A 19,460-nucleotide genomic window follows, 5' to 3' on the forward strand; every position below is an offset into this window, starting at 1 on the left:
ATTATGGCACGGGAGCTTCTACTGTATCTGTCGAAGTCGACATCGCCCGTCAGATCATGATCTTCTCAGTGACGATAGCACTGGCAGATTGTTGATTTCAAGTTCCGGTCGACTCAACCTGAAGTACCCGTCGAAGAATTGGGAGGCTCAGACGTACATGTTTCAGATCACAACAAGTGTATCTCCCTATCTTGAGGGTGATGGGGAAGTGTTTTCACTGCCATGACAACAGGAACTAGGATGGATTTCTCTTATAAGTTTGCCCTGAGCTGGAGTTTTTGTTCGGCAAAATATGCTCCCATGGAGTAATTTTCTCACTTCGTTGTCGGAGGGTCCTCAGGTGAAGACAGATCCTCGCGGACTTCTTCAAGCGGCCTTATGGGCTCACTGTCGGCGGCGCCAGCTCACTGGCTGGTTTCCTTCGTTATGTCCCACGTATTTCTGAGTGAATGAGGATTTTGGCTGTCCGGATGGTCACTTCTGCCTGACGGAGAGACATAATAAACGCACGCTGTTTAAATTTCCATGTCTTTTGCGTCTTGTAAATTATCACGCTTGTTGTAGTCGTCGCCATTTTCGCCATCACGTCCGTTCACATTTTGTCAACATCCGCCCAAATTGCAAAACTCTTTGACATATAGGCAATATATCAGTTTTCGGATTTCTTCATCATATTGAATTGTTCGCAAGCTGCACAAAAGCTTGCTTTAAGTCCCGATTCACGAGACTGCGTCAAGCCAGCCGTACCAATCTGCTGTCGTCAGGCTGCGTTCTCGCAGCGCGATCATGACATTCTTGGTTAGCAGTTCAGTGCAAGAGATCATCAGGCAAACAGTTCAGAACGTCGACCATCAATGCGCGGCGTAAGGATTTCTGTTGTTACAGAGATCCAGGCTTCAGCTGCCTCCGGAGGCATATCTGTGTCAAGCTCGGGGGGGGGGGGGGGGGGGGGGGGGGGCAGGTCGCAACCGAGCTCTACCGAAGGTCAGCTGTGTCTCCTCTTGGACCATGGGACAAATTGGATATCCTGGACAATGAAGAGGATGGCCCGGCACAAGACGGCGAAAGTGACGGAGGGAGAGAATACAGAGTTTGAGAATACAACGGAGGAAATAACCAATTACTAAAGCAGGGCCCCTGAGCATGATATTACAGTACGTGTAGACATCCTCAATAGAGTATAGCTAAACATTAGCTATCATTACTGATGCACCTTCCCTTCCCCCCAGTCATAATCCGGTGCTCGTTTCTTGTCAAAGCATGCCGCAACCCAAATAATCCCAATCATACTCAGAAACATAAATCCAAAATACTTTAGAAAAGGAGCCATTGCCAACTCCGGGTCCATAAACTTGAGCACTAGGAGACCGAGTGCCGCAGGAACGCCCCAAATAGCCACAAGTACCATTTGGATTACGAACAGGAAACCTTGATGGGCCTGATGGCGGGGAGGGCCGGAAGAGAAAATGCCGAACCGCCCCGGTATGTGCAGAATTTCTGTCTGGATATGGTAGCCACGGGTGGCGATTGCGAGATGAGCGGTGTTGAGGCGATTATCAGCTCCAATCTCCGGGCCGAAGATTCGGTTCAAGTTCGCGGAGATGCTCATGGTGATGGTGGTTTCTAGCTACGTATTAGCTGGCTATCCGTGCGAGGAAGAAGCTTTTATGTTACAAAACTCTGTGGTCCTGGTCAATGTGGCCCGTTAGCGGGGCGAGGATGCGCTGATTGTAGTACGATTCACGAAGCAACTGTCGTTTTGCGAATTTCGGATGAAGCTGTAGCAGAAGGCAGATGTGATGATGAGATCTTTTTTCTTCTTTGGCGGGGAGCCAAGAAGAAGCTTTCTTATTAGGTATACAGCAGAGGACTTCGCAGGATTCTAATTGTTGTCACATTGTGGTATGACTAGTTGGAAAGGTAAAGCTCCGTACCAAAGGGGTTCTTCCGGAGGATGCCGATCCTGGGACCTAGTGCAGGACATCAATATTCCTAGAACTAGTGTGCCACTAACAATGGCCATCCTACAGATACTGGTTCTGCATGAGGGGCCGTTATCATGATCATTATGTGCGACTCCCAGTGTCAAGTTGGGGCTTTGGCAGGCCAATGGGTTATTTCAATTTGAACTGGCTACGTAAAATTCTGAATAGCTAAGATATCTCATCAGTGTGCCCACATACAGACCACAGAAGCCACCCTAGTCATCGACAAACAATCCTAATCATTCTTTGCTTTTCATGCCTTGCGCTCTTTCAACTTCATCTTCTCCTCCCAGAACTTCTTGTAACGTTCCACAGCACCGCTTCCGTATTCTCCTCGTACCCGCTTGATCCATTCTTCATCAGGTTCGAGAAGCTGATGGCAGTCTGGCTCAGCGCTCCCCGCAAGGCAAGTAAACTTGTCAAGTTCAATCAATCAATCAATCAATCAATTATGAAGCTATCGCTAGTCAATCAAGTCAAGTTTGAGGCTCAAACTTGATTGATTGCCTTAACTCTTTTGACAGGGGGGGGAGGGGGGCTACTAGGGCCTAGGGGGCCTTATAGGGGGGCCTTAGGGGGGGCTTAAGGGGGGGGGGAGGAGGGCTAAGGGACCCGGAAAAACACAGAAAATCGTGACTCCGGCCGGACTCTCGGCCCCGAAAACCCGGCTCCGGGGCCCCCCTTTCAGCCCCCCTTCCGGCCCCCCTTCCGGGGGCCTCCCCTCCGGGGGCCACCCTCCCGGGCCCTAACTTTCCGGACCCTACCCTCTAGAGCCCTCCCCTCTAGAGCCCTCACCTATATGTAGGGATGTTTACCAATTAATTGCAATTAATTGGCAATCAATCAAGTATAGTATCGCGATGTGGCAATCAAGTCAATTATGGGCCTCAAACTTGATTAATTGCCTTGGGTTGGGCGCTGGTCTGGCTCGGCCCCGGCATCCATAAGTATATCGACAAGATCCCAGTATCCTCTGACGATAGCTGCGTTAAGCGCGCTTCCACATTTGCCGCCACGAATGTTGCAGTCGGCGCCCTTGTTGAGCAACAGCCGCACGGCATGTGTCTTGCCTTCATGTACTACCGCTTGTAGAGCCGTGCCAAGCAGGCCCCCTGTCATGTTGACGTCGATATCGGTACAGGTTTCGAGGAGACGAACGAGGCCATCATCGCCACCGAGCGACATACATGCCGATTGCAGCGGGAATCCATATGATCCCGCTCCATGATTGACATCGGCACCATGCTCTAGGAGAAAGTTGACTCTGGAAATTATGGCAGAGGGACTTGCGTGTAGCTGGAAGGCTGCTTGCAGAGCAGTGCCATATTGCAGGCCTCTGTTGTCGTTCACATCGACGCCATGATCCAGCAGCAATTTCAATGTTTCGTTATTCGGCCCGTTCTGTGAAGCCGCAGCGTGCCATGCGCTCCCGAAAGCACCGCCTTGAGCATGGACATCGGCGCCGTGCCCAATCAGCAGGCCCGGGATGCTATCATTATCCATTTCGGGTTCTGACGAGCGATACCTGGAGTTCTTCCTTGCGCAGATCGCCTGGAGCGCGGTTCCATATTTGCCCCCTTCGATGTTCACCGCGGCTCCATGGTCGAGAAGCACGCGTACCTTTCTGATGCTATTAGTAACACAGGCGCTTTGAAGAGCTGTGCCATATTCCCCTCCCTTCTCGTTCACATCGGCGCTCTTGCTTAGCAGGAACTCTTCAAGGTTTCCATCATCGTACTTCGACGCGGCAGCGCCTTGCAGCGCGGTCTGAAATTTACCACCAGTGGCGTTCACGTCGACGCCCTTTTCAAGTAGCTTGCGTACAATCTATAATCGCTCTGTCTGTCTTTGGACGTAATCTGGCGTGTCTCCGTTGCCGTAGCATGCAGCCTGTAAAGCATTACCATACTCTCCTCCTTGAATATCAACATCGGCGCCGTTATCCAGCAGTACATTCACAATGGCGGAGGCATTAGTTGCACAGGCTGCTTGAAACGCTGTTCCAAAGAAGCCCCCTTGTCTGTTTATCTCGGCACCTCTGTCAAGCAAGAGACGAATCACATCACTGTTCTCAGCATGGCACGCAGCCTGTAGGGCATTTCCGTACTTCCCACCCTGAGCATTGACGTCGGCGCCCATGTCTAGCAGTCTCATAACCGCAGCCTTAATTTCCTTCATCTTCCTGCTTGCTCTAACCTTGATTAGGCATGCCGCCTGAAGGGGGTAGCCAAAAGGCTCGCTTCCCAGGTTGACATCAGCACCATTTTGCAGTAAGAAGTCGAAAATTTCCGGCGATTTGAAAGAACGAAAATTATAAGCGGCGTGGATCAATGCGGTTCCATGGATGATACACTGCTGGTTGATATCAACCCCATTGTCTAAAAGAAGCTGGAGGCATTTCAAAGCTTCCTTAATTTCTGTAGGGTCGAAAAAAGCGTGGTATTTCCAAGTCACATGTGGCGGGATCAAACGTAACACTGGACAACCTGCAATGCGTACGTCAACCCGGCGACTCAAGAGAAATTTCAAGGCCGCTGAACTATCTTGGGACGCGGCGGCCTCCAAAGCTGATCCTATGGTGTTATATCGTGTGTTGACATCCGCGCCGCTGTCCAGAAGCAGTTGTAGGATCTTCAGGTCGCCGTTAAACGCCGCCCAGTGTAGCGCGCCACCTACTGTGTAAGAGTCCATCTGCAGGTCATAAGTAAGATTGTTCATAAATTGCGCCTCGCCTGATGGGTCTAAGATTGGTGGTTCGATTTGTGCGTTGGCGTCGGCGCCCTCGTTCAGAAGAAACTCGACGACATCGGCATTTCCTTCCCGCGCGGCCTCAAGAAGGGCCGAGTCCAGATCTTCCTGAACCAAGAATGAGTTTGGTCCTGGATCTCTCCGAAGCAGCAGTTTGGTAAGCTCAACAGAGCCAATCGCTGCAGTGTAGCAATATGGGCGCCGCCACATATTATCCTGTCGCACTTGGCAGATGCCAGGCTCGTTTGTTCGCAGTCGCCCGTGGCGCACGCTAATATTGAGACTCCTACTGCGTGTAGAGAGGACAAGTTCAGCGAGACGCACAACATCAGGCGTCCACCGTTTGCGTGGGACCATGTCCAAATGCCACTCCCAGTTTCAGGCGGCGTAGCTTTTCACAGGAAGTTTTTGGCTGTCTCCCGTGTCCCCAGCACTTCTGTGCAGGTAGTAATACATGCAGCAATGTGCGATGTACAAGTGAGCATCTAATTCGGTAAAATAGAAGCTACTTGCCTCACTGCATCTAATTCGGCTGGATATCAAGTAGTCCTTCACTGTGAAATGAGCCAATCGAACGTGTATGATCGATTTTCTTCCGCGAATGTGAGGTTCCTCTCTCCATTCTTTTTGGATGGTCACAAGGCTTTGGAAGTATTGCAAAACGTCTTCCGGCTTGAAAAGCCGCTGATAGTTGGTAAACTCGGCGGCGCACTTAGGGTGGAAGACAAATACTTCGGCCAGTTCATCGAGGGTGAGATCCCTATTCGCAAGCGCCAGCCATTTGAGCGAGCCCAGGACCTGGGGCTGGACACCATGGCCAACGCCTAGTAGTAGCCTTTCGTATGTCTCATCAAGTCCTTTAGGAAGATTGTTCAGGGCTGAACGGATCTCCTCTTCAAAGTGGACGCATTGTTGGAGAACTTCGAATTGGCAAACGAGGTATTGGAACCTAAATAACTGTAAGCCACGGCATATTGGCCTCTTGCACATCGCTTCCTTTACTTACATTCCATCTGCTAGTTCCAATAGCAACTACTTTGCGTCAATCTTCAACTCTTCAGGCCACGAGTCATAGGTTTCAGTAGCTAGAACAGACTCAGTGTACTGACGTAGGTCATGATTCAAGCCCACCCGATTTTGTGTCAGGTCGATGGCGACTTTTGCTGGAAGAGACAGGACCTTGTCTATCGTTGCATAGATGTCTCTCTCAGCTCTGCTTGTGCAAAATATATGGAGATTATCCGGCATCGTCGCAATGATGCGCCTAAGGCAAGCCAGAAGCTTCGGTCGCTCGCCTTGAAGAGTCGGGCACTCATCGAGAGCGTCCACAACAATGAATACTGCGGAAAATCCATGAACAGCAGCTATGAGTGCATTTTCGAGGGTCGTTACGTCTGGCCGCTCGCCTCTGGCCATGTAATTCTCGAAGCGTTTGATCGGCCGTGGGGTATCCGGACGACTCGCGCACAGCTGCCTAACAAGCGATGAGAGCATGGCGGTCACCTTCTGTTGGCCTAGATTCCCAAAACTGAAGAAGTGATAGGCAAGCGCGGTCTGGGGGTCGTCTTCGTACTCGTCCTTCAAGTGCTTGATGACGGACGAGCTCAGAATTGACTTGCCAGAGCCAGCTATATGCCGTTAGCGGATAAAACGCATCAGAAGATTGGTTTATGTTATACCTTTTCCGTTCAGCCACAAGAAGGATTTGGGTTCTTTTTCCCACATCCTGAAATCTTTGCTTTTCCGAACCAGCCATTCACAGGTTCCCTCACTGTGTTTGCTGCGAGCAGCGGTATACTGCACCAAAATATTGGCTGCCCACAGCCAGTCAAGCAACTTCTCGCGTTTATCCTCCTTTCGAGCGTCATGAACTGCTTTCAAAAGTCCCGAGACATCGGTGCCGATACTTTGCCAACAGTCCATGACCTGCTTGTGTCTGTGCTCTGCTGCCAAACATTCCTCGAGGTATTTATCGTCTCGACAAGCCTTGAGAACATCGGCAAAGACTCTCTCCTGCTCTTTGACTTTTTCAAAAAGACCATCCCACTCGTTCCACTTGACCGAGTCTAGCCCTAGACGGTAGGCGTGGTGGCGGGAGTAATAGCGATAACTCGTGACCTGGAACTTGAGGATATGCTGATATAGCATTTCCAATGCGTTTCTGTATATGGTACTTGAAATCTCAGACGACTTGCCCGCCACAGACTTGTAGTGACGCTCATAAAGGTTCTCCCACAGGTAACTCTGGACAATCAAGGATGAAATGTACTCTAGTCCTTTTGCCAGAGAAGCGGCCTGTTCAGAAGGATTCAAGAAGAGCCATATGAAACGTTAGCCATTCCAATCCGACATATTTGTTTCAAATGAGCAGACCTACCGGAAGCAGCAAACTGACGACGCCCCACGCGATTGAGGCAGTAGGATTTGCGCTCACAGCCTTGGAAATGAAGTCGTTGGCCCAGCTCACAACTCCTAGGATCGGTTTCACCGCTTCCTGTACTGGTAGCTCTGCGCTTCCGAACTTCAGTTTCCATGATTCCCGGTTAACTTGCTCCATCTTGCACTTCAAGACCGTGCCCATCCAGTCTTTCCTATCAATTTGGGAGCCCACAGTCATACCGTGGGCAGCACTCAAGTCGCCCGTCATGCTGTTTTCGAAATCCTGGACAAGCTCTTCATCTTCGTTTCGCAGCTTCTCGTACGCTAAGTTCCAGAGCTCCTGTATGGGATGTTCTCTGCCTGTGCGAGTAGGCATTGTCTCCTGTGTTTCGGCCTCTTGCAGACGCGACTGTGGCGGCTCGTAAGCAAGAGATATCGTCTCTGGAGCCGACGCTACAGGCGACTCGATCTGGGCGCTGGATTCAACCCTTCCGCTCGCCGATTCAATGGCTGGATCATTGGGTTGCGGTCGGCATGGATCGACGTCAGCCGGACTTTGGGACGTTGAATTGTCGTTAGGCCTGGACCATCCTAACTTGCGTAAGAACTTCTTGAAAGACATTTTGCCTGACATGATCCACGGACAGGTTGAGAAAGTGAAGCACCAAGGCCAAGCTGGTGTTTTAGGAAGATGGTAGACGGGTTAAGCACGCGTCGGCCATTATGGAGTTTCACGGTGGCCAGGCTACGAGCACACCCAATTAAGCTGCGCAACCAAAAGGACCACGCAGACACTACAGTAACACTAGCTGTTGCAGCCCGTATGCGGCCATACCCACTTACCTTACTGTTGCACTCTGAAAGGAGATTGCCGACTTTGCTGGTTCCTGGAGTGCTACTTACGCATTAATGAATGAATTTTTGAGGCTAGTCTGAAATCGAGAACGATGCGGAGATGACGACAGTACATGTAAAAACGACGACAAAAATTTGAAACAAAGAAGGCAACAACATTTCACCATTGAAAACTATCGTACAGGAAAGATTTTGCCTCAAGTATACGACATTTAGTGTTGTCTTCGAGAGACTCAAGGGTGGCCAATAGGTGCTATGAGAGAAGCTCAACATTTCAAATTCAGCACCAGATACTCAACCGAGGAAACTCGGATGGCCTGCGGACGATTCAAGAGAGTCAGCGCATGGTATCTGATCTTAATTTGTCTAATCTGATAGGTTTCATTACCAGACCAAAACACACCGAGTCCCAAGGGCGGAAAGGATGAAAAGCGGGAGTGGCATGGACAGATGAAGTGAAGTGCTTTCCTACCTTCCATACTGCGTTGGTGCCGCCCGGGCGCTGCCCCACCATACCGGGGGCACGCATGCCGACCCTCCGACTCCACCTAAAATTTCCAGCTCTTGCCTTCCTCCATCCCATCTCGAACAGCAGCATCTCTCGATCCTGGGGTCCCTAATTTGCGGATCCTCCTCGTCGCCGCCTCGACCAGATCACCCGTGAAAATGGCCACTTCAAAAGGCCTTCCCCGCGATACGTTCGCAAAGCTCTCCCCTCACCCGTTCCTCCTCGCAAACCTCCAACCGCCCGCGCCTGCCAATTCAACCCGCAGCAACGGCCGCCGTCCCGATGAGGCCCGAATCCCAAATATCAACACCTCTTCCCTCACCCACGCCAATGGCAGTGCCGTTGTTCGTACCGGCGACACAACCGCCATCTGTGGTGTCCGCGCCGAGACCATTCTCTCCTCCGACATTCCCAACTTCCGTCGTCACAATGCTCTTACCACAACCGAGACGGACGGCGCTGCAGAGCTGAAGGACTACGACTTGCTCGTCCCGAATATCGAGCTCGCCACCGGCTGCGCGCCTCAGTTCCTCCCCGGTGTCCCTCCAACCACCCTCGCCCAGACCCTCAGCACACGAGTCTACTCTCTCTTGCACTCCTCCAAGCTTCTCGACGCCGAGGATCTGAGGATATGGTACACCCGCCCCTCCGAGAGCGCTGCCGGAGACGATGACAAGGACAAGATGGAGGAGGATGGCGGAGACAAGGAGGAGGGCGAGAAGGTGGTTATTGCGTATTGGGTTCTCTACATCGACATCTTCTTCATCTCCCTCGACGGCAACCCGTTCGACGCTGCCTGGGCCTCCGTCCTCGCTGCCCTGCGCGACACGACCATTCCGATCGCTCGCTGGGACCCAGACCGTGAGCTAGTCATCTGCTCCCGCGACAATCCCAAGCCCCTTGCCATCAATGGCTTCCCCGTTGCTTGCACGGCGGGTGTCTTCACTGGCAAAGAGACGACTGACAAGCCGGCAGACGGCAAATTCTGGACTCTGGTGGACCCGGACACATTGGAGGAGGGACTCTGTGACGAGGAGGTTACGGCGGTAGTTGATCGCAGCGGGGAGGAGACCAAGATTCTGGCGATATCAAAGCACGGCGGCACGGCGCTGCAGCCGCAGCTGATCCGGGAGTTTGTCGGTGTTGCGGAGCAGAGATGGGAGGAGGTCAGGAAGGCCATGCCATGAAGATAATGATACCCGGTAAAGGAAACAAAATCAAAAGTTCTGGGGAAAGCAATGTTTGTCTCCCCTCCATTGTACTATGTATCCCCTCTTTCTTGTTTTTTTGCTTCATCACAGGCAAACGCGCGCATGTTTCCTGTCATGAGCTTTGATGAGTCGACAATTCCCATCACCAGCCGCACCCACCCGATGCGGCTGTCATGAGAAGGAAGCTGCATAGCTACATGCACCCGCCTTAACACGTCTTGTTTACCTCTTTCCAAAAGATTTCTCCCTAGCTCCTGGAAGAAACAAAACCAAAACATCTTTCGCAGAATCGAAGGGTTCTGCCATTCTTCAACGAAACCAAACCACTCAAACACCCCGCGATTCGACTATCATGTCCGACATCGATATCTCTAAGCGCCTCGTTGCCGGCGACAAGGATAATCTCCTTCAGATCCTCCAGACGGTCGTCGATGCGGATGCAAAGACCCGTGAGCTAGTCACCAAGCTCGCGGACCATCTTCACATCCCCAAGGTCTTCAGCTCGCGCCGCGCCACGCGTAACACCGTCCGCGCCTCGTCGGAGGCTTCGCACGACTCCGGTATTTCGGTCCACCACATGCTCGGCGACGTCCTTTCGCAGCCTGAACGTGCCCTTCGCGTCTGCAAGCAATGCCGCAAGGTCTACGATGAGAACGACGAGGACAAGAAATGTGGATCTCATCATCCTGGTACGTCTACTAATCACCTTGAGCTTATAGTTATGCTAACAATATTCTGCAACAGGCGAATGGCTTATAGAGGTAGAGACAGAAGATAAGATCGGCTTTCACCATGCCAGTAAGGCCAGCGACGACATCAAGGACAACGTCAACTTGATGTGGGTGATGTCCTGCTGTAGCGAGGAGAAGAGCAAGCTCAGCACCGGCTGCACGGTTTTCTACCACGTCGCCATGAAGGCCGGTGACGATTCGGGCTCCAGCTCCGCCTGATTTTCTTTTCTACTTCGCAACACGACTTTATGAGATATGAGCATACCGTGGGAAGGAGTTCGTTGGGGGGACTTGTCTTTCGCATCGTCCAGACGGATTAAGGACGTAGGGAGGAACAGTCAGGCCGGAAGGAATAGGAATAGCCGTTTGATGCAGGATATTCCGGCAGGGCAATATCCATCAGAGCAAACGGCAGTCAACTAGCACCAGGCAGACGCATCAGCTAGGCAAACAAGATTCGCTCAAAATCTTGTCCACAAGGCAGGGCAGTCAATCAAAGCTCACGTCTACAGTGAAAGCGTGTATTCCACAATTCGAGCCACCTTTTCAGACGTTATTCCAAGGCAGTAGATACTAGGGAAAATATCTCTCTACCGCCCGGCGCCGAGGAAGCCTAATGAAAGGCCCTCATAGGCTGCGAATCTACTGTTGGTGACTCGCGGCTGGTTTACCGGGCGGATGGTTGAAGAAGAGAAGAAAATCCGTAAAGCCCAGCGACGCGCCAGAAATTTTTAGAGTGGGCGGCTCTACCGTGCGAGCAGACAGTGCCTTACGTAACAACGCACCCAGAGCCTCCATTTCCCCACTGAGGGCCCCCATCGTCAAAGCTTGCTCTTTTTCCAACCTCACCTCTCTTCGCAAACTTTTCTCCTGCTTTCTCTCTCTTCCCTCCTTGACTCGGTTACCCTCCAGTCCGACATGGAATCGCTGGCCGAGAACACGTGGGATGTCATCATCCACGGTACTGGCCTGCAGCAGTCGCTGCTAGCCTTGTAAGCTTCTCTTTCTTCCTCAGCATTCTCTTTTTCCACGCCCGCGAAAATGTCATCGTTGCTGCTTCCAAAAGCCTCGATCTGACTGACGCAGCCCTCTCCGGCCGTAAAGAGCCCTCTCCCGCTCAGGAAAACAAATCCTGCACCTCGATCCCAACGAGTACTATGGCGGTCCCGAAGCCGCCTTCTCCCTCCAGGAGATGGAAGACTGGACTGCCGCCAACGCGTCCAGCTCTGGCGTCTTCTCCTCGGCGAAGATAACAAAGGCAGAGCAAGGCGTTTCCTCTCCGCGAGCCTACTCTCTAGCTCTTGCGCCGCATATTGTACACACTCGGTCGGCTCTCGTCACCCAGCTCGTCGATTCCCGCGCGTACCGGCAGATAGAGTTCCTCGCGGTGGGATCCTTCTTCATTTACACCCCGTCTGTCGATGACGGCGGCGCGGCAGCGATCGTGCCGATCCCCTCCACCCGCGAAGCCGTCTTCTCCACGACCGCGATTCCGGCGAGGGCGAAGCGGTCGCTGATGAAGTTTCTCAAGTTCGTCTTTGATTACGACTCGGAGGATAACCGCGCGACCTGGACTCCCCACGCCGACAAGGCTCTGGCGGAGTTCCTTGCGACGGATTTCAAGCTCGATGCGGCGTTGCAGACGTACATCGTCACACTCACGCTCTCCCTCGACGGCACGATATCCACGCGCGCCGGCTTGGCAGCCATCCACCGCCATCTCTCATCTATGGGGGCATTTGGACCGGGCTTCGCGGCAGTGTACCCGAAATGGGGCGGCTTGTCAGAGATTGCACAGGTCGGCTGCCGCGCGTGCGCTGTCGGCGGCGCGGTGTACATGTTGGGCACTGGTATGAAAGCCACACGCCCACTGGAAGCCCAGGAAGATAGCGCAGCGTTCGAGGTTGATCTGATCAGCGATGTCACGGTGAAAACCCGTGCGCTGGTCCGCGGTGCCGAGGACGTGCCGTCAGACGCAGAGCGTGTGAGCAGATTGACAGCTGTCATCGACTCGCCTCTCTCATCGCTGTTCCAAGCCGCCGTTGAAGGCGCGCCGACGCCTGCTGTAGCCGTCATCGCGATGCCTGCAGAGTCCGTAAAGGACGTCGCGTCGCCTTATCCCATCTACGTCTTTGCTCACTCGAGCGAGACGGGAGAGTGTCCATCTGGTCAGAGTAAGTTCAGCCCATCTTTATTCTATCCTGTTGTACATGATGATTTGTCAAAACTTATCTACATTGCCTGAGCTTATGCTTCGACGAAAACTTTCTGTGACCCTGATCGTACACCTTTAATCTACTTTGACTATGCAAAACCATGTGTCAACATCTGGCTAACGAGTCATCACAGGCGTCCTGTACTTCATCACACCAAAGTCAACAACATCCACAGAAGCCTTGCAAAAGGCCCTGAACGCGCTACTCTCAGCCCTTGGTAACGGTGAGAACCGCCCTCAGGCTATCTACAAGGTCGCGTATGAGCAAGCCCGCGCGGCTGCGTCCGTTTCATCCGATGCATCCCTCGTCATCCCCAGTCTGCCACTGGATCTCGCCTTCAGCGATGCAGCATTGGACCCGGTCAAGGATACCTGGACGAAAGTCATGGGTTCCGCAGCCGAAGACCCCGACGTGCAGTACATGAAGTTTGAGGATCGAGAGGGTGTTGGTGAGGAGGATGATGTCTACGAGTAGATGTCTTGGCTTTACCTAGCGTATGAAGTAATGAAACTCATGATCATTGATGCCACACAACTTTCGAAATCATCTGCGTTCCCGTGAATCTAGCTAATGTGTATGGCGCTGATGTAGAAGACGCCTAGCAAATGTATCATGAAATCCCTCCCTAGGGAAATGCAGCAAATCCATATTGTCAAATCCTGCGTCGTCCACCCCTTTCCTTTTAGACGAACCCCATTTTGACTGCGGCAACACCTTTTCTCCCCTCTTCTTGAAAACAATCGACCGCAGAAACAGAAACAAAAACGAAGAAACCCAGTTTTCAAAGCAAACGACCCCAAATTTCGTTCTTTTCCAGAGCAAATTGCAGCGCATAAAAAACCCCATATGCTGCAGAAAATTCGTCGATAACAATGCACCGCGTCGTTCATTCAATCCATGTCTTCGAGGCGCCCCGTCATGTCGACTCCGACTCGAATCGTTCCGAAAGGCTCCAGATTCTCAATGTCCTGCTCAACAGCGACAACGTTCTTGGTCGCGAGTGAAAGAATGTGGTAAAAGGCCTGGGCGGCGACGGTGTGGTCCTGCTGTCCGGGCTCGCAGAGGTTGTCGAACGTGACCCAGAGTCTGTTCTCATTGGTATCTCCCATCTTGGCGTAACCTGTCTCTGTGACCTTCTCTTCGGTCCAGTGAAGGAACTCCTGGCTTGCGACGTCCATTGCGGACCGCGCCCAGAGCGAGTCATCTTGGTTGGGCTGGGCGATGCCGTCGAGCAGGCCGCTCGGTGCTGCGTCAGAACCGGGGATGCCGCTGAAACCACCGCCGGCATCACTGCTGCGGTCGTTCTGGTGAGGAGTGAAGGGTGGGATGCTACTGCCGCGCAAGCTCGTCTGGCGGGCAGCTTGCTGCGAGTGTGAACCGGGAGGTATTGAGGCTCTGCCGACTGAAGGGGTTCCGACCCAAGGCAAGATTGCGGGTGACATATGCTCGGACATAGGCTGCGGAGCATCCATACCCATTTCGGGCATCGATTGGTCGCTGTAGATCATGCCGAAGTCCTGAGGAATGTCTTCTTGGGAGCGACCTTGGTGAGGAGTCTCGTCGAGTCGGGGTCGCACGTTGCGCTGTGATTCATCTTCACCAAAGGCCTCTTCTGAGCGTCTCCGACGTCCTCTGGGAGTTGAGATTAGGTCTGCCTGGTTCTCCTCGGCAGGAGGCGGTCCATAGATACGATCGCGAAGACCATCGCCGGCATAGATCTGGGCAAGCGGATATGTAATTCCAACGATGCCTCTCGAGTCGCCAACACCCCAAATTCCATTGCCGAGAACCAGTCGCTTGGCGTACTCGCGCGCATGAGCCGCTGTCTCCCTCTTGCGCTTCTTGGCAGATGCGTCTCTCTTGACAGCCTCAGCATTCGCAACGTAGTCAACCTGCCACTTCTTGATAACGGCGCGGGGGAACGCGGTCTCGTTTTCGTCGTCTTTCTCGAGGGGGCGAGCCACACGTGGGCGCTTCTTCTTGGCAGGTGCAGCTGCCTTGGCAGGCATGGGCGAGTTTGACTGAAGGGAGAGCTCATCTTGAGGAAATAGCGGCGGGTCGCTTCCCAATACGGGCACCTCGGCAGGCACATCGCCTTCAAGGTCTAGCATGATCTGATCCTGGTCGTACTGGGGAAGCTCTGGGTCCGGCTGCTGATCTTGAACTGGCACGTCGTCCGGACCTTCCATGCCTGGCAAGATGGGCAACTCGATCTCGTCGTCGTCGATCAAGGCTCCATCTGGGCCGACTCGCATGTGAAGACCGCCAAAGTCATCGTCATCCAAGGCTGCTCCAAAATTCATGTCCATGCCCATGTCAAGACTCTCGCGCGCCTTGGGAAGGAAGGTGTCCGCTGCGGCTCCACGACCGAATGGGGAAGCCATTGGGAAGAAGTCAGCGTTGGAGGAGGATTGTGAAAGATCGAAGTCAAGATTTGGGTCGCCGCCGCCTGTGAAGTCGATGCCGATTGGACTTTTGAAGGGGCTGAGCTGAGATTGAGACTTCTTGCCGCTACCAGAGGCAAGCTTCTGTTGACTGGGAAAGAGCAAATCTCCGCTGTCGAGAGAGAACTGAGGGATCTTGTCGGAGGGAATGAAGCTGGGGTCGTCGCTCAGAGTGATTTGTTCGCGGCTGTGGAAGGTTAGCAAAGTTCAGAGTCTTCCACATACAAGATTTCTCACCGAGCCTTGCCAGCATTCATATCAATCGCGTTGTCAATGGAGGCAAACAGGTCTGTCATCAGCTGGCGAACCTTCTCGGCGTCGTGCAGGGTGTAGTAGCACTGGCGCTCGAAGACGCGAACTGTGCCGAAGAGAAGCTTGCTCTGAGTTCGCAAGGCGATGGGCGGACCAGGATCCATGAACTTCGCGCAGGCCTTGGAGATCTTGACGTCGTCGATGACCTTACGAGTGACCCTCTTCATAGAGTTGCTCTGGCCGAAGTTCGCGATGTGCCTTTGGAATGTCAGTCTGTGCCGTGGAGGAGCATTTCAAGGCCAACTTACCAGATCGTGGCGACGCCATACTGCTTGTTGTTCAAGACTGTCGACTTGTTAGCCGGATTGGAGAAGGCATGGCCAGAAGCAACCAAGGAGACTGACTCTCGTGGCTGTAGAACATGATGAAATCTACACTCGAGAACAACGCCGGCTTGGCGGGTTTTGATACTTCTTTTCGTCTTGACGCTCCCAGACAGGACGATATTTGGTGGTGAAAATGTCGGCAGTAGCGGTGGTGGTAGTTGTTGAGGTGGAAGAAGGAAGGGACAAGTGGGGAGGTGAGGTGGAAAGGAAGGAGTTGCCTACCTCACCTGGGCTCAGAAGTTTTGGATGGAAAGTGCCTTCCCATTTGGTTTCTGTGACTTCCAAGGCTTTCTGAAATTTTCAATCGGGCAGAAAGGAACTCGAGGACGTTTCGCAGGGCCTGTTTTCCCAGACTCTGGTGAATGATTCATATCATATAAATGTTCGGTTTGAAAACCATCGGAACTTTTATTTGGTTAGGTACTCTTAGACTGCATCATTAGTGCTTTCGACTGCCTGGATAAGCAGCCTTTTGTTCTCACAATGGTTATTTTATGTCTTCATTACACTCCCAGAAAGCCTCATGTGGCTTTTCGTTTCATTTCGCTTTCAAGATTTTAGTGGATGAATGCGGCTAAATGTCTAGAGTCAAGTGATTGCTTCCACCCCGATGTTTCTAAAGAACTCGGACGTCCGCTATTATCTATGGTGCTGCCATTGCAAATTTCAGGCTTTTCAGTGCTTCCTTGGTTCTATTGAGGGTTTCCGCAGTCGTGACTTCTTGACCGACACATCATCGCCGCCACGACACAGGCTGCAAATCCCAGAATCGTTTTCATGCGGATCATCCGCTCCGTTGATTCCGTTGCCCTAGGATGAGTTGAAGTTTAGCCAACTATTAGATCAGCCCCGAGAAAGTATTTGATTCCGCTGATCTGTCCGTACAATGGTTCCTGCTACTCGATTAGGAGAGGACGACACCATAGACTGCTGTAGGTTCTCGTTTGGTCAATTGCGCAATAGTCATTTGTCCCCAACTTGGGACCATCGGAGTCTGAGAGAACCCTGGTCACCCGTTATCACGAAGTTCGGCGCTGTTGTTCTTTATTGCCGGGGCCTTATTATTACTCATATAATGCACATACTTACAGATGGTACTTCGAGACATTCGGCACATCTCAGTCAAGACGAATGACGAAGGGGTCAATCCATGAACCAGCCGATTTGGGGGAAAGAATATCAAGAGCCCATGACTTTTTTCACGACAGGCAAATTCAAGTACATCTGCGTGGTGATTGATAGTCGTAAGAGACCCCTTTTCTTAAATATTATTCACGCCTTCCAAACACTCTCACGCCATTATTGACTGGGAAACCCTCCAGCCATTCTCATAGGACTCGCAACTAGGTCCAACGGTTGCGCTCAGCCATTGACGTTTTCTGAAGATATAAATATCCCTCCTCAACCGCAGCGACAAGCTCAATGAGAGCCAACCGCAATGACACCTTTGCCCCAGCCTTGCTCCTACGGCAATAGATCATCGTCGATGCTGCGTATGCTGCGATGGGAATCACCGCACCTCAACCGCGCGAGACGCATGTAAAATCTTCAAGCCGTAGATAGTTATTACACTCCTCGTCTAATGCCATCGTGAGATTATTCAGCACTTAAGAGCAAACAATAACCAGCGAAGGACGATGGATGGTTCTGAATCTGAAAGTTATGTCCATGCAAAATACTGATTACCCTCTTAGACCAGCAATTGTCATCAGCTCTCACTATGTCCTGGCGAAGACATTGCCCTGACAATCATGATTGCCTAAAGTTCCCGTGTCCTTCATCAGACTCCATTAATAGGTACAAAACTCATTCCCAGCTGCCTTTCCCTGATATAAGTAAGGCAATGTTTCCAGTGCTTTAATGATCCAAATCGAGATGCATTCCTTGTTCTCTTCAATCACTTTCTGGGATATCTTGAGTAAACTTTTGCGCACCCAAGCCCTATTATTAGAAGAACTCTTGCCTATTTGGTCTGCTCACAAGTCATCCATCGCACCAACCCCATCCCCGCTCTCTTCCAACCGTTTATTCATTCACATAGGCCAGTAGGCCTACCGACACCAAACGCTGAAATACTCCTTCGAATCCACGAAAAGACACTCGTCTATAGGTTAAGCACAGCCTGAGGCTGCGTATTTGATTGCCCTCGGCCATCAGGGATGTTCACCCCCCCCCCCCCCCCCCAAAAGTCACGCTTGTGGCTGAAGGAACAGGCCCATTTGAGCCTGGAAACCGTTCTTGGTTCGATGGTTGCACCCTTATTTATACTGGCATCGACTGGTTAGTATGTGAAGGTATGTTAGGAGTTCAAGACTGATGAAGGACATGGATATTGATGAGGTAGTAAATATTCAAGAAGAGCATGCGACGCTTTGCTGGTACCTAAAAACAATAGTAAGTTATAAATATTAGCCCTCAACAAAAAATGTTTTTAAAAGTCTCATATTAGTGTCTGGTGAAAGCTCTGCGAGCAGTGAATGTCGTATCACAGATGGAATATCTGGCCCACAAGGAGTCTCTTCCAACAATAGCACCATCCGTCCTCGAGTGCTCTCTTGCAGCATTTATTCGCAACGTATATACGAAAGATGAATCAGTGACTGGTAGTTAAACGGCACCCAGCTGGTAGCACACAGAGCCAAAGTCTGACCATGCACCCAGCATTACCAAATTGAGGTTAAATTCTCCCTTGCGATGAACAGACGAGGTTTTTACCGGTTCAATTTGCTAAAAGATTACGGATATGCACCTCGAGGCTCTTTTATATCCAGCCGTTGCGGAACCAAGCTTGTGCTACCTAGCCGGCCTTGAAGATTCTCTTCACCGTCTTCCCCCCGAACGACATAACTACGGAGCCTGTGATATGACCACTTCCCGCAACGCCAGATCCCACCCCATCGCTGGGTCTATTTAAGGCCGAACATGAATTCTCTAAGAGGGGAAGCCCACGGAAAATTGGAGCATGTTATCGTCCGTTTCAGTACAGCGGAAATTACCAAGTTCTCCTAGACCACGGCTCGTCGATCTCTCGTCAGAGCACGTTCTAACCTGAAGACCTCGTCTTTTTTTGAGACACCCAACTACAAGTCATCCCTGTCCTCCTTTCTTCCGAGAGTATTCGCTTAGACCATCACGCTGGACGACACGGCAAGCCCCCAAAGACCCGAGTTATTTGCTGCATCTACAGCAAGACATCTTGTCTGGAAACATTATGCGCTTGCTAGGCTTTCTCCAAAGATAATCCAGTAATGGAATCTTGATGCATTGTTGCTTCTGGCTCGCCAAAAGTCTGAAGCAGATATCTCAGTCTACTTATGCCCTCCAGCTCGCACCGCTCCTTCGGGAACTCCAGACCGAACAATGCAGGCTAGCGATATATTCGACAGCTTCATCGCTCTCTCGGTCTTGGGTAGGACAATCAGCTGCTTCGTGTTGGTTGCGATCAGAACATGAATCTGGAGAACAACGCCAGATCTGGGAAGTAAGCCAATCCACCCACCAAGCATCCAGCCCCTACCACGTGGTAACGTTCTGTCCATCCCAGGCTTATTGCAAAGGATACGCCAAAACCGCAACCAAAAGCAGCCAGAGAACGGTGAAGAGCTAGATCAGTCCACGACGACCGGTCACTTCTCCAACGTCATGTCATCTCCTCTCTGCTTCCATCAAGCTAAGCCCGACACCTGTGTTTGATCTACAACCCAGAAGGGTCGACTGCATTGTTGTCAAGACAATTGACAAGCGC

At 51.8% G+C, this 19,460-nt stretch overlaps 5 protein-coding genes across 5 annotated transcripts; 3 read left to right on the forward strand and 2 right to left on the reverse strand.

Annotated features, from left to right (window-relative positions):
• Positions 1-2,882: 2,882 nt before the first annotated feature.
• MIMI_L93 (putative ankyrin repeat protein L93) lies at positions 2,883-7,734 on the reverse strand (the record flags this gene model as incomplete). The annotated part of the gene is made up of 6 exons (XM_037327225.1): positions 2,883-3,788; positions 3,840-4,841; positions 5,373-5,682; positions 5,770-6,361; positions 6,413-7,028; positions 7,111-7,734. The coding sequence occupies 6 exons, from the start codon at positions 7,732-7,734 to the stop codon at positions 2,883-2,885; spliced, it is 4,050 nt and encodes a 1,349-aa protein (XP_037174515.1).
• Positions 7,735-8,633: 899 nt separating this feature from the next.
• Positions 8,634-9,662, forward strand: rrp43 (Exosome complex component rrp43; the record flags this gene model as incomplete). Its single annotated transcript, XM_037327226.1, has 1 exon — positions 8,634-9,662. The coding sequence occupies one exon, from the start codon at positions 8,634-8,636 to the stop codon at positions 9,660-9,662; it is 1,029 nt and encodes a 342-aa protein (XP_037173634.1).
• A 376-nt stretch (positions 9,663-10,038) lies between these two features.
• On the forward strand, positions 10,039-10,636 carry CGCA056_v011983 (uncharacterized protein; the record flags this gene model as incomplete). The annotated part of the gene is made up of 2 exons (XM_037327227.1): positions 10,039-10,375; positions 10,431-10,636. 2 exons carry the CDS (start codon positions 10,039-10,041, stop codon positions 10,634-10,636), a joined length of 543 nt encoding a protein of 180 aa, XP_037174525.1.
• Positions 10,637-11,335: 699 nt separating this feature from the next.
• Positions 11,336-13,107, forward strand: MRS6 (Rab proteins geranylgeranyltransferase component A; the record flags this gene model as incomplete). Its single annotated transcript, XM_037327228.1, has 3 exons — positions 11,336-11,409; positions 11,522-12,591; positions 12,767-13,107. 3 exons carry the CDS (start codon positions 11,336-11,338, stop codon positions 13,105-13,107), a joined length of 1,485 nt encoding a protein of 494 aa, XP_037173631.1.
• A 416-nt stretch (positions 13,108-13,523) lies between these two features.
• rec8 (Meiotic recombination protein rec8) lies at positions 13,524-15,752 on the reverse strand (the record flags this gene model as incomplete). The annotated part of the gene is made up of 4 exons (XM_037327229.1): positions 13,524-15,264; positions 15,315-15,587; positions 15,638-15,674; positions 15,734-15,752. 4 exons carry the CDS (start codon positions 15,750-15,752, stop codon positions 13,524-13,526), a joined length of 2,070 nt encoding a protein of 689 aa, XP_037173632.1.
• Between the last annotated feature and the right edge of the window lie 3,708 nt (positions 15,753-19,460).

The sequence above is a fragment of the Colletotrichum aenigma genome, assembly GCF_013390185.1.
Source record: "Colletotrichum aenigma strain Cg56 chromosome Unknown KSG_Cg56_contig08, whole genome shotgun sequence".
In the NCBI taxonomy this organism is placed as follows: Eukaryota; Fungi; Ascomycota; class Sordariomycetes; order Glomerellales; family Glomerellaceae; genus Colletotrichum; species Colletotrichum aenigma.